General features: G+C 42.4%; 1 protein-coding gene across 3 annotated transcripts in view; it reads left to right on the forward strand.

Annotated features, from left to right (window-relative positions):
* MLLT10 (MLLT10 histone lysine methyltransferase DOT1L cofactor) overlaps positions 1-13,718 on the forward strand; it is a 238,691-nt gene that overhangs the window by 120,704 nt on the left and 104,269 nt on the right. For all 3 annotated transcript variants that reach the window (XM_084621830.1, XM_084621831.1, XM_084621832.1), the window contains one exon: positions 13,453-13,548. In XM_084621830.1, the coding sequence (XP_084477956.1) occupies positions 13,453-13,548 (96 nt within the window). The remainder of the gene's footprint in view (positions 1-13,452; positions 13,549-13,718) is intronic.

Here is a 13,718-nt window from a genome sequence, read left to right on the forward strand (position 1 = left end):
TGGGGTTATGGTAACTTGATTGAAAGGTGGAGTTCTATCATTATTTAAAACTAGTAGGAACACTTATTGAACAAAAAGGGTAAAAATGCTAAATGGTTGTTTCACTCACTTTGCACCATCCAGTCTATGTAATGAATGAGCATGGAACCTGTGGAAAAATAGTATGTTATCATGTTCTAACGAATATTGTTGTAATATAAGAGAGCAGAAATAAAATTAAGAAATGGCCTTAATTTTGGCATTTTCTGACTCAAGTGCTGACTTTGGTATTTAGTGACCTTCAGAAACAATTTTTTTTTAAGTTGAGCATCTTCATCTGCTAGAATCCTCTAGAACAAACATTTTAAATATGTATCTTATTTGTATACGCCTTTCAGAGTAGCAGCCGTGTTAGTCTGTATCCGTAAAAAGAAAAGGAGTACTTGTGGCACCTTGGAAACTAACAAATTTATTAAAGCATAAGCTTTCATGAGCTACAGCTCACTTTTACAGAGCATATTAAATAAAAGACTGGGTCCCTGCCCTGAAGAGCTTGCAATCAAAACTGACTAGACCAATATACAGAAATTAACTGGGAAATTCTGAGGAGGGTTCATTAAACCTCTTCCTCAACACATAGAAAAAATACACAGCCATTGAGCTGCTTGAAGAGTTTACCTGCTGCCTACCTAGCATAAGTGCATTTCAAAATGCCTTTTTTTATAGTTGCTTTGTGTTTTTCTGTTTTTTATTTCAATTTTTCTTTTCTTTTGTAACTGGTCAGTCTTGAATAATAGTCACATTTAAATGCTAACCAAATGTTATTAAAAAGGTGGAGGTAATAGTTTTCCTTAGAATGATGGTCCCTATGTGGATTCCAAACGCGGGTGCTCATGTGCTGGAGCCGAACTGTTTATAGTAGTGTCCGTTGACCCACATGTGCATCTGAGGCTTTAAGAGGCTGTGCAGTTTGATGCCACTCCAGTTTACTCTTACCGCCGCATGGCGGTAACTGTTCATCGATGTTCTTAGCTTGCTAAGAGAAGTAGTCTTCAGTTTTGCTGTAAATAATTTTAATTCTTAGTGGTATATAGTTGTCCGTTTATATAGTTAGGTCTCTCCTTGGACTTTCCCCTCTGTGGGGCATTTCCCCAGCCTGGGGACTATGTCCCGGCAAGCCGGTTTTAAAAACTGTGCTTCATGTCCACGCTCCTTCTCTGTGAGTGACAAACACCACCACTGTCTTTACTGTCTTGGTGAAGCCCACATCGTTGCCTGTTGCTCCATCTGCCGTCTGTTCCTATCCAGAACTCAAGTGACCCGAGAACTTTGCCTCCACAAGTACTTCATGGAGGAGGGTATGCTCCCATGTGTGCAGCCGGATCCAGCACCGCCCGCCAGAGCAGCTCCTGTCATTGGTGGTGATCGCCTTTCAGTGTGGCACCCACAGTACTGATGCACCCATTGAAGCCCCACCATGCATGCAAGAAGCATAAGCTAAAGGTGGCTCCCTGACGGGGACTGCCGCCAAATGCAGCATTGCCTCCCTGAGCTATGCCAGGTCAGATGAGAAGTCACGCATCAATGCGGATGCCCCTGCTCCAAAAAAGTCTCGTATGGAGCATAAGTCTAAGCATCCTCAGGCTCTGCCGGCGCTGCCCTCGGCTCAGGTGCCTGGGCCACTGTCAACACCGCTGGACCATCCAGACTTTCACACCTAGTTGCCCACATACCGGGGCTCTTGTCTTCCCTTACGCTGATGGTGAGCTCCTCCTGTCATATGCTGGCTCTCCTTGGTGCTCCGGTTCTCCACCTACTTTGAGACTTCGGTCTCTGGTATATGAGCTCCTCCTGCTCCACCAGCATCCTGCTTTGCTCTGACCTTCTCCACCGGCACCCCCGATGGATGAACCTCTTCTCCTCGTGGACCATCCTGCTCTACCGATGGCACGGATGGTCCCACTCCTGCCAGACCCATCTTCTGACTCAGAGTGGTCCTCCAAGCCAGACCCAACCTTCTCGCCTGCTTGGTCCTACAGCCCAGACACTTGGCACTGACCTTACCTATCGGCGTACAGTCTGTTGGCCGACCCGTGGTTCCGCTACCTATGGACGACGCCGATGCCCATTGATCCCTATGCCTGGCCCTACTGGCCTACTACTGTGAATGTGGGGTACAACCATGCCCACATCACTGGCCATCTTATGAGGAGCCTCAGGATGCCCCTGCTCTGTTGACACCATCGGCACTGGTGGCACCCCCAGTCCCCTCTGGTGCCTCTTCATCACCGAACAATGCGCTTATTCCCCCTGCTCTTTCCCCTGCCAGTGACCATGTCCAGTACCATGGATTACTTCGCCATGTGGCTGCGGCTCTCAGTCTTCCCATGGACCCCCCAGAATCAATTCCTGGGCATTATACAACCCCTGGCACCCTCCCATACTGTCCTACTGAGCCACAAAGCCAACTTGCTCATGCTGTCTGGCACTGGTACACCCTGGCCTCCTGTGCCCCTACCCTGAAGCAGGCAGAATGCCATTATGTAGCATCCAGTGGTATGAACTTTCTATTTACACACCCACTGCCTTGTACACACGGACACCGAGCGCGCCAGTCAACATTTCAAGTTCACACCACCTGAGCGGGCTGTGAAGAAGCTGGATCTTCTAGGACACACAGTCTATTCATCTGCGGGCCTGCAGTTCCTCATTGCTAGCTACCAGGGCATCTTGGCCAAGTATGACTTCCTTTCCTACTCCGTGTAGTGGACTTCAAGCCTTCCTTCCTCTAGAGAAGCAACAGGACTTTCAAGACTTTCTGTACCAAGGCAAGTTGGTTGCCAAGATGGCTTTCCAGGCTGCAGTTGATGCTGCTGACACTGCATCCTGCTATGTAGCATCAGGGGTAGTGCTCCGCCATGACTCTTGGCTGTAGTTTAGCGGGTTTCCAAAGGAGGTCCAGACTATCCTCCAGGACCTCCCTTTTGACAACCATAAGTTGTTAAGTGACAAGATGGATGAGTCCCTTCACTTCCTCAAGGCTTCCTATGCCACCCTGTGGTCACTGGGCATCTATGCCCCAGCTCCTGTCTGCAGATAGCAACAGTTGTCTTTCTGGCCCCGCCCCTGTGCTACCTACCAGCCCTTCCCCCAACAGTTGCCTGAACCATCCTGCTGCCAGCCGTGCTCTCAGCGGCCCCACTACTATTCTACTGCTACCTCCACTGCCTCCACCTTTCCACAACATCTGACTAAGCTGTCCTTTTGACTCCTTCCTCGAAAACCCGCAAAGCCCCATCCATCTCTCCGGACACACCACAGATCGTCTTCAGGGGTTGTCTTGCCCTCTTTGCCTACCACTGGGGCAGGATCACCACTGATTGTTGGGTGCTGGACATTGTTCACCAGGGGCACCTCATTGAAGTCCTCTCCTTCCCTCCTTCCAGCCCTACCACTGGCACCCTCCAGATCCTTCCCAATAGCACCTCCTGTGAGAGGAAGCAACTGCCCTACTCCACAAGGGCACCATAGAACACATTCTCTGTTCGTGGTTTCTACTCCCCTTATCTCCTCGTGTCAAAGAAAGGAAGTGGCCTTCGCCTCATTCTAGACCTCCGGTTGTTGAACAAATTCACCTGCAAGTTCCATCTCATGGCCTGGAGAGGGTGGGGGTCTCACATGTAGACAGTGTGCTTCACCCCCGTGTGTGACATGCTCATTCATAGCAGGCGCCAGTCCATTTGGGAATGTTACCAGGCTAAGTGGCACCTCTTCACACTGTCGCCAACATCCCCTGGACTCCTTGTCCATCCTCGTCCTCCTGGACTACCTCCTCCACTTCCACTAGTTGGGCCTTGCCCACTTCTCCATCCGTATCCACTTAGTGGCACTCAGTGCCTTCCTTCTCCCTGTGGATGACGTTTCCTTCTTTACCCACCCAACTACTGCCAGCTTTCTTCACAGCCTTCTCAGTGTCTTCCCCTCCATGCGGAAGACTACTGCCTCTTGGGAACTGAATCTTGTCCTCTCCAAGTCGTCCTTTGAGCCCTCCATGGTCTGCTCCCTCACCAATTTTTCCATGAGGATGATCCTCCTGTTGGCTATCACCTCCTGACAGCACGTTAGTGAACTGGCAGCCATGATCACAGACCTGCCTTTCACCATCTTCCAGAAAGATAAGGTCTCTTTGCGGCTTCATCCCAAATTCCTCCCCAAGGTGGCCTCTCCCTTTCACCTTAACCAGTGCATACACCTCCCAGTCTTCTACCCTAAACCGTATGCCTCCTCCAGGGAGCCAAACATGCCACTCCCTTGATGTCCGCCAAGTGCTAGTCTTTTATCTCCAGTGTACTCATGCCTCTTGGGTGTACCCTGGCTCTTCATCGCCATTGCTGAGCACTCCTGGGGTCGCGGCCTCTCCTCGCAACGCCTCTCCAGCTGGATCTCCCGTTGTATCACGGAATGCTATGCACTCTCTCATGTTTGTCTCTCTCTCCCGGGTGTCACAGCCCACTCCATGCATGCATATACAGTCTGCTTTCCTTGTAGATGTTCCATGGCAGGATATTTGTTGGACAGCCACTTTGTGCTCTGTCCACACCTTCTCCAGCCATTGCCCTTGCATTGGTGACTGATGCAGCAGTCGGTTGAGCTGTACTGCAAACTGTGTCCTCTTAAGATCCCTTGCACCCACTGCTGCGCTGAGCACTGCTTGCTACTCTCCCCGTGTTTGGAATCCACATAGGAACCATCATTTGAAGAAGTGGTGGAGGTTACTTACTGTAACTGGAGTTTTTTGAGGTGTGTGGTCTCTATCTGCATTCCAATCCCACCCTCCATCCCCTCTGCTCTGGGCTACTTTGATTCTTGGTGTGAGGGAACTAGAGTGGTGTCGACCCGCACAGCCTCTTAAAGCCTCGGACCCACCGTGTGGTTGATGCATGATACACATGCGTGTCAACGGACACTATTATGAACATTTGCGGCTCTGGTGCATGGTATGCATGTGCACATGCATTTGGAATCCAGATAGGGACCACACATCTTGAAGAACCTCCAGTTACAGTAAGTAATCTCTACTTATTCTTTCATGTTTTAGAACTTAATTTAATTGTTTTGCATTGTTCTGAGTTAAAATAACTCATTTAAGTAATGTGTGTTTTGTAATTAGGCATAAGTATCTATTTAAGGCTAAGCCTATTGGAGACCACAAAGTCTTACTTTGTTGTTCTAATAAATTGGTGCTTTAAGATATTTTACTATTTTGGGCATTATTTGACAGATCAGTTGATCAATTCTTTTTTGACTGGACAAATGCCCAACCCTACACACTCCAGTCATGATTTCCCGGTTGGACAGTCCTACAAAACTCTCCCACATGTGTTAGGTCAGTCCCCCCTATTCCTTACCACTTCATCCTGGAATTCTAGAATACTTTTTGGCCCCAGGATTTCTGTGACCAGAAGAAAGATGTCCTACATTTAGGTCTTCTAAAATTTGGTTGACTGTCCTGTAAGCATTTTCCTAGACATAAAGTGGCAGCTATGAAATAGACTTCTGGGCTTATTTTACATAGGAGGTGACATTTTTCTCCTGGTAGCTAATGGTAGACATTTTGCTACATCTGTAAGTGTATGAAAGAAAACAAGTGATGAACACTTTTGATCCCCTGAAATAATCTAGATCGCACAGCATGCAGTTCAGTCAAATGAACTGAAGAATTTTTACCCATCGATAACTCATAAAAGTGTATAATTTAATAACATTAAATCTTTGGCCTTTGTGAAGTAATAGAAGTATGACTTGTCTTCTCATTTTTTCCTTCATAGAGGACAGTGTGTGGAATAGTAGTTGCTTCTGTATTCCAAAATGATATACTGCTGTCTGTTTTCTTGTCCTGCAGCCTGAAATTATTGTAATTAAAATAGGTGTTATATAACTTTAAAAAAAAAAAAAGACAGGTGCACTTGAGCTCCCAAATGTGGAATAAAGCTTTCTGATTAATCATAGCTATGAAATATGAATCTCTGGTTATGCTAGTTGTAGTTTAGCTATATCCTAGATTAAGGTTTGCTTGTTCTTGTGTGTATGCATATGTATATGTGTGCAAAATATATTTAATATCAGTATCATAAATGTTTTCCTACCATATGGTCTTTCCACTATAAATATTTTCCCATTATCACAAGCTTCATTGCATATCTGTTTAAATGCGATTATTAATGTATTCTCCTTTTGAAAATTGTCTCTACAGATCTCCATTTATGGGATATATAGTTGCCGGTGTCAAGTCCACAGCTATCTAAAATGGCTGTGCTGGTTAGGAGCAGTTGAGGTTAGGATTCCCAACTTTCTACTCATACAAAACTGAACACCCTTGCCCTGACGCCTGCCCTTCCCCTTCTCTGAGGCTCCACTCCTTCTCGGAGGCCCTGCCCACCGCACTGCATCCCTCTCCCTCTGTCGCTCGTTCTCCTCACCCTCACTTGTTCACTCATTTTCACCATGCTGGCTCAGAGGGTTTGGGTGCGGGAGGGGTGAGGGCTCTGGTGTGGGTGTGGGCTCCGGGATGGGGCCAGAAATGAGGAGTTTAGGGTATAGGAGGGGGCTTCAGGCTGAGGCAGTGAGTCGGGATGTGGGAGGGGGTGAAGGCTCCGGCTGGAGGTGCGGGCTCTGGGGTGGGACTGGGGATGAGGGGTTTGGGATGCAGGAGGGGGCTTTGGGTTGGAGAATGGAGCAGAGGGGTTCGGAGTATGGGAGGGGGCTCCGGGCTGAGGCAGAGGGTTGGGGTGTGGGGGGAGGCCAGGGGTACAGGCTCCCAGCGGCACTTACTTAAGGCGCCTCCTCAAAGCAGCAACATGTCCCCCCTCTGGCTCCTACATGGAGGGATGGCCAGGCAGCTCTGCACGCTGCCCCAGTCACAGCCCCTGCAGCTCCCATTGGCCATGCTTCCCAGTCAGTGGGAGCTGTGGAGTTGGCGTTTTGGGCGGGGGCCACTTGCGGAGCCCCCAGGCTGCCATTACATCTAAGAGCTGGAGGGGGGACATACTGCTGCTTCTGAGCGCCACATGGAGCCAGGACAGATAAGGAGCCTGCCTTAGTCCCAGCCCCCACTGCGCTGCTGACTGGACTTTTAATGGCCCGGTCGGCAGTGCCAACCGAGCCACCAGAGTCCCTTTTTGACCAGGCATTCCGGTTGAAAACCGGACACCTGGTAACCCCAGTTGAGGTCCACCTCATGAATCTTAAATGTTCAGACCTGAGGCTATAAAGGGGATGCATATCATCTTTGGTCCAGCTGGGATCAGTTTATATATAGGCATCCAAGCCCTATCAGCCACTTTGAAAAGGAGGAAGACGTATGGCTCTCTGCAGGGGAGGTATCATCCACTTTAGAAGAAGGAACATGGATCCAAATACAGGTCTCTAGGGATGTATCTATTCTAATATTTTAATATCTATGAATCTATAAGTCTTAGATACTAGACTTCAAGTTTCAAAGTCACTGCTTTGATCTTAATTGTCAGCTTATCGAAGACCTTTACCCCCAACAGTGTAGGAAACTGAAGAGTAAGTACTGGTAGAAGGCTTCTGCGTGAACTTCTGTTCTGGTTCCATGCAACACATGAGTCTTGATCCAGAACATTTGTATTGAACCCTTCTGTTTCCCTTTTCAGCACTGGTATATTCATTTCCTGGCAGCCTGAAATGGCATTGTTATGGATTGTTGGGTCCTAAAAGTCATCCAGAAGGGCTATGCAATGCCGTTCTGCTAGGTGCTGCCTCTTAACCCATCTTCTCTATATTTTTTCAGGGATCTATTTTCATGGTCTTAGAAGATCTATATTACTTTATTACAATGTGGATTTGATTTAAATCACTAGTCAGGAAGACTTGATTTAATCATGGATTTCTACATAAAATGCATTCTTGTTGGTTGTTGTAACCTTAATACATATTCTTCACAACTAGATGATCATAATGGTCCCTTCTGACCTTAATATCTATGTACGTTTCATTTTTAGAAGGTACATAGTATACATTTTTAAAGTGATTTATTTTGAAAACTTTTCAGATTAGTTTTACAGCTATATCAGAAAATGAATGATTGTTTGGTTATTTCATTTACCAAAGGTAATAGAAGCAGATAGTTCACCTCCCAATGACTTCATAAATATCTCCAGTTCAACAGGTTAATCATTACTATTTGGAGGATTTTCTTGCTATGCTGTATTAGGAGGAGAACATCACCAGACGGACATTTAAATTGTTTTATTTAACTAAAACAACAACATTAGGCATTCTGGATTTTTTTCTTCAACAGCAAACATAATATTTTAACAAAACAAGCATATGAATTTTTGAATTTAGTTAAACATTCAAGTTTTTTAAAATCAGGTTTGTTTGTGTTAAAATTGTTATTAAGTAAAATAGTTAAATATTAAAAAATATAAATTAAATCCACTGTCAGCCAGGTCAACACGAGAAACTTAAAATATTGGCTTCTGTAGCTAACTCAGTCATCTTCCCCTTCATTTTCCTGTTTGTTCATAATCTGGAAAAGAAAAGCTTTCCTGCTTTTTCATGTACCAAACGATTTCTCAATTTGGAATGAATTAGTTCAAAGGAAGAAAATATTCTTTCTACATCAGCAGAAGAAGGTACTACTGTTAAAAGTGAGATTATCACTTCAACAGTCTCTGAATCCAAGTGCTTAAGTGATTTCTACCAGTTCACTGGTGTGACTTTCTTTAAAACATCAGCAGCAAACATATATTTCTTGAATGGTTCACCCTTAGCTCTGAAGTTCATTATAGTTGGGATTATGGAGTGATGATTGATGGATGTCCATGTCATAGCCAACTCCTCTTCTTCAGCAGTTAAGGTTTGACCCTCGTACTGAGTATTGAGAATATTTGCAAGAAAATGAGGTGGAGATAATGCTTGTAATTTAACTCTGTCGTTGCATATTTCTCTTTTTAAGATCTCACTCAGTTCCTTTCAAATTTCAACAGCATCAGCAATAAAACAGCTATTTCCCTGCATTTTGTTCAAGGCTACAGAAATAAGCTTCAGGGTACTCAGCATGTGTTCAGCATTTCTCTTAAGCCCAATGTTGAGAACTTTGGCTGTGACAGTGCCATCTATCTTTTCACAATTTTGTTCACAAACTGTCATCAGATTAGGCCAGTTCTTGCAAAACTAAACATTTCTGATGATATCTTCTAGACTGAGCACTAAGTCCCATTGGGTAGATAGAAAGATTAACCTAAATAATCTGTACAGAAGTCCCTGGAACCCCTAATCCATGGGTTTAGGGATTGGGTCCCTAATCCATGAACTATTGGAACTCATTTACAAAACTTTTCTTAAACATTACATGAATATATTGTCTCATACTATAGAATTAGAATTTTTAATCCCTATTCCATGATGAGATATCTTTGAGTTATAATGTATCTTAATTAAAACTATCTTTACATATGTTTTTTTCTCAAAAAGCATTTTAGCAAAAAAATTCGATTTAAATAAAAATCTGATTTTTTGTTTTTTTAAAAAAAATAATTGATTTTTATCCACCCTGCTTTATTAGATTGGAGACAGTTGAACAAATATATCTGGAGATTCAAGAATTATGTTATGATGGTGGTGGAATCCATTATCCTGTCCTTATCTGTTAGGACTGGCTTAGGCCTTTCAATGTTCAAGCTTAAATTGCCATTGTTCTATCAGAGTTGCAAGTGAACAGTATTTTTAGTTCTGTGTAAGAAACATTCATAGTTATAAAGCGCTGTCTTTTGGACAGCTCCCAGGGTTTTTACAAAATGTGGGGCAGTCAAGGCAGTTCATTTCAGAAATTTAGGAATCTCATAGATATCTGTAGTTGGATGATTGGTCAGTTCAAACCCACGGCTTTCAAGGAGTTTGTCAGTCTCTGAAAGTAATCCTGTTTCAAGCTCTGGGTTTAAAGATAAACTTTGAGGACTTTTGGGGAGATGATGCTTCAGATAAATATATTAGAATTACAAGCAATACTTTGGGTTCTGAAGTGTTTCCTTACACAAAATTGAGAGTTATGTAGCTAGATGTTAATTGACAGTACCACACTCATGTGCTACAGAAATAAGTGCTCATTCTCAGCCTTTGTATCAGAAGGTGATGGGTCTTTGGAACTGCTGTGCATGTTATCAAATCCACAAGACTGATATTCATCTGTTAGGGAAAAGTAATTTGCCTACAGACTCTTTGAGACTCCAGCATGGAAAGAGGAACAACAAAAATGGTCCTTGAAGACAGCAGTGGCACAGACTCTGTTCTGGAGAAGAGAATCATCTCTCCATAGATTTTTTTATTTATTTATTTTTTTGCTACAAAAAACTGCGTGTAAATGTCTACTTTTTGTTAAAGGACAGGAAAGGATACTGGCATGTTGACAGATGGCTTTTTTTAGTACTGGAGTAATCATTTCCTGTTTGCGTTTCGTGGTTCATTTTCTGTGTGTTATGAGGAAGATAAGAGCAGACAAAGCTCACTTGCTTCTCATCACTCCAGACTGGGCTTGTCACTTCTGGTATTTTGAGCTCATGCAACCTTTTTTGGAATTTTCAGTACTTCATCCTGAGCTTTCAGATCTTCTGCCCAGGAAGGAGGTCAGATTTGACAGTCAGACCCAGAATCCTTTCATCTAAAGGTCTAAATCTTGGAACTTCTGAGTACAAGGTGTTCAGTGCTCCAAGGAGATGCAGGACATAATTTTAGAATCCAGGAAGGCGCCTACAAGGAAGCCAGCGTTCCTTGAAATGGAAAAGATTTTCTGTGTGAACTATGGCCAATGGGTTGTCTACTTTATGAACATTGATTTTGGATATTTTTGAGTTTGTTTTAATTACACATATCAACATTTTATTTCTTAGAATAAACTGAGTAGTTTCTAGATCTGGGAGAATAAATGATTTTTCAGGTTACTTGCAGTTCAGAAAAAAATTAGATTGATTTGAATCCAAAAATTTCAAAAAATGCAGCAAATCAAAAAAATCTGTTTTTAGATTAAATGAAACATGTTTTGTTTGACTTGAAATACCTTTTTTTGCATAGTGGTTGTGGTGGTGACCTACTTTATAACCTTAGCATACCAATGTAAAGCACTCACCTGGGATGTTGGAGACCTGGAAACAGTTTCCTCTTCTGCCTAGTGTGGAGAAGGAAGTTAAATATGTGCCATAGCTACTAGGCTGTGGATTAGTCTGTGGAAGCATTTGCACTTTTTATATATAATTAAATCGTCATTGGAGCAGGGACTTAAACTTGAGTCTCCCACATCCTAGGTGAGTGAATTTTTACAGTACTATGAATAACAATAAATAGTCATTGGGCCAGAGAGAGAGTGTGTGAGTGAGTGACTCCATAGCCTGGTGGTTAGGGCACTCAGAGTGTGGGAGAGCCAAATTCAAATCCCTATGCCACAACAAGTACAGAGGGGAATGGAATCCTGGTTTCCAACATCCCATGTGAAATCTTTAACCACTGGGCTAACGATTAAGAGAGAGGCCACTGCCTCTGCTAATCCCCAAAAAATATTTTGTCAGGCCAAAACTATTGAGTGAATTTGTCTCAAATTCACATAGATTTAGATCCACCAATAAACTATTAAAAATATTGTCCAGCTCTAGTTATTTATGCTTTCCACTCTGAGCTTCCAGATCCCTCTGTCCTTAGACATTGTACAGAAGTTCTGAATAGAACATATCAAGCAGACAGAATATTTTTTTCCATTTCAGTGGCTTGAAATTAAAATGAAAGACAAACGGAAACAACCTTTTAACTGTTCGGGAGAGCAGTCTGTACTGCCCACTTCTAAATGTTATCTTGGGTTGCTATACTAGCTTCCTGGGAGCAGGGGGGCGTGTGGGCGGTGGAGGGCTGAACAAACTACAGGCTTTTATGGTTGTGGGCGCTGTTTATACTGTGTTCCACAAAGACAAAATGGCTTTATGTTTTTGCCCTATATTTATGCTGAAGATGTTTTGGAATTCTGTTTTTCTTAAACCATATTCATTTCCTGGTGAGGCTAGGTAATATAAACATCATGTTAAGAGGGTGCTGAGTTATTTAGAGAAGATAAAACTTTTTAGAAAATCAGTCAAGTTATTTATAGTTTATGGGTGTAGAGTGGAGTTTGCTTTACTCATATTTTCAAAATGAATTAGACTTTGCATGTAGACTTTTTCACTGAGTTGGTGACCCATTACTAAGGAAGTTTAAAAGCCCATTCAGCTAGTTCTAAAGCAGCTTTTATGGCATGCTTATCTGACAGCTCTTCTGTGGCAAATATGTGGAAACTGACTTTTGGAATTATATTTGTATTATTTACATGCACTACTCCCTTGATATGACATCTGATTCTGACAGTGTTGCCATAAGAGCAGTTCTGCAGCCATTATTAAACAAGTATTTTGCTCTCCTGCTGGGGATTGTATAGTCACTTAATCTTCATGTGGATCTACATAGACAATTCTCAAAAGAAGAAAAAAGGTTACTTACCGGTAATGGCTTGAGTATAATGCCTTTGCAGATCCACAGTGCCCACCTTCCTTCTCTACTTTTTGAAGTAGTTCTTCTGAGTCTTTCAGTTAGCCAAAGGGAGTTGGGACCATGCATACTTTTTGTAACTTTGTGTCCAAACATTTGCTTCTGTGAAGGAGTGGTCATACATATGGTACTGCTCTACTAGATATGGTACAGATGCACAAAAATCCCACAAATGTGAATCTGCAGAAGTAACATTTCAGAAGTAGTTTTTCAGACTATTTTAAAAGGGAAATATTCTCTTTGCTCAGTTTAACATATTGAAAGTTCAGAATGATTTCCTCTCAGTATATGAACTAATCCCTTTATTTGAGACTGAAGTTTATAATAAATAACATTAGTGTAGTTTTCTGGAGGTGGCCATCTTGGTAAAAGTGTCATTTGTGATACCTGTAGTAGAGCAAGCCTGAGATTTGTAAATTAGTTAATATTCTGCCTTACCACTGATTTATAGCAGCAACCCATTGAAAAATAAAATGTTCACCATTAATACAATAATTCTGGTGGAAATACAAGAACTTTGAAACAGAATGGATATCAATATAGTTTTTTAATTCAATTTTTCTGTAATATGGTACTAGATCTTGATTTTTGGCAAGACGGTTTTATTTTAGTAACTGTAATAGATTCAGTAATGCTGATTGTAACTAATAAAGAATTTCAGCGTATGCTGCTTCTCAATGCAAACATTACTATGGTTCTGCTGAACAAAATGTGCGTAGTTTAATATTTGACATATTAGTAATATTTGACTTCCACAAGAATAGAACTTTTATAGTCAAAATTTGTTTTTACGTTTAAATAGAAAATTGTAGTATGTATGTCAAACATGGATTATGTTGAAGATGAACCTGAACTTGGGTTATATTTTGCTTTCATGTTTTTTAGAAATATAAAGAAAAAGACAAACACAAACAAAAATACAAGAAGCAATCTGAGTCTTCACCATCTTTGGTTCCGTCTCTTACTGTAACTACAGAGAAAGTAAGTTTTCTTTTTTCCCCCCTCTAAGGCTTAAGTTCAAATGAATTATTAAATTTGCGTTTTGACACGTTTTTAGTAATGTAGAGTTGTAAACTGTTTGTGTCTGTGATATGAAGAATGTCTGCGAATTTTATAATTGCATAATGGTTACTATATAGTGGCAATAGAGA

The sequence above is a fragment of the Lepidochelys olivacea genome (assembly GCF_965140295.1).
Source record: "Lepidochelys olivacea isolate rLepOli2 genome assembly, chromosome: 2".
NCBI lineage: Eukaryota > Metazoa > Chordata > Testudines > Cheloniidae > Lepidochelys > Lepidochelys olivacea.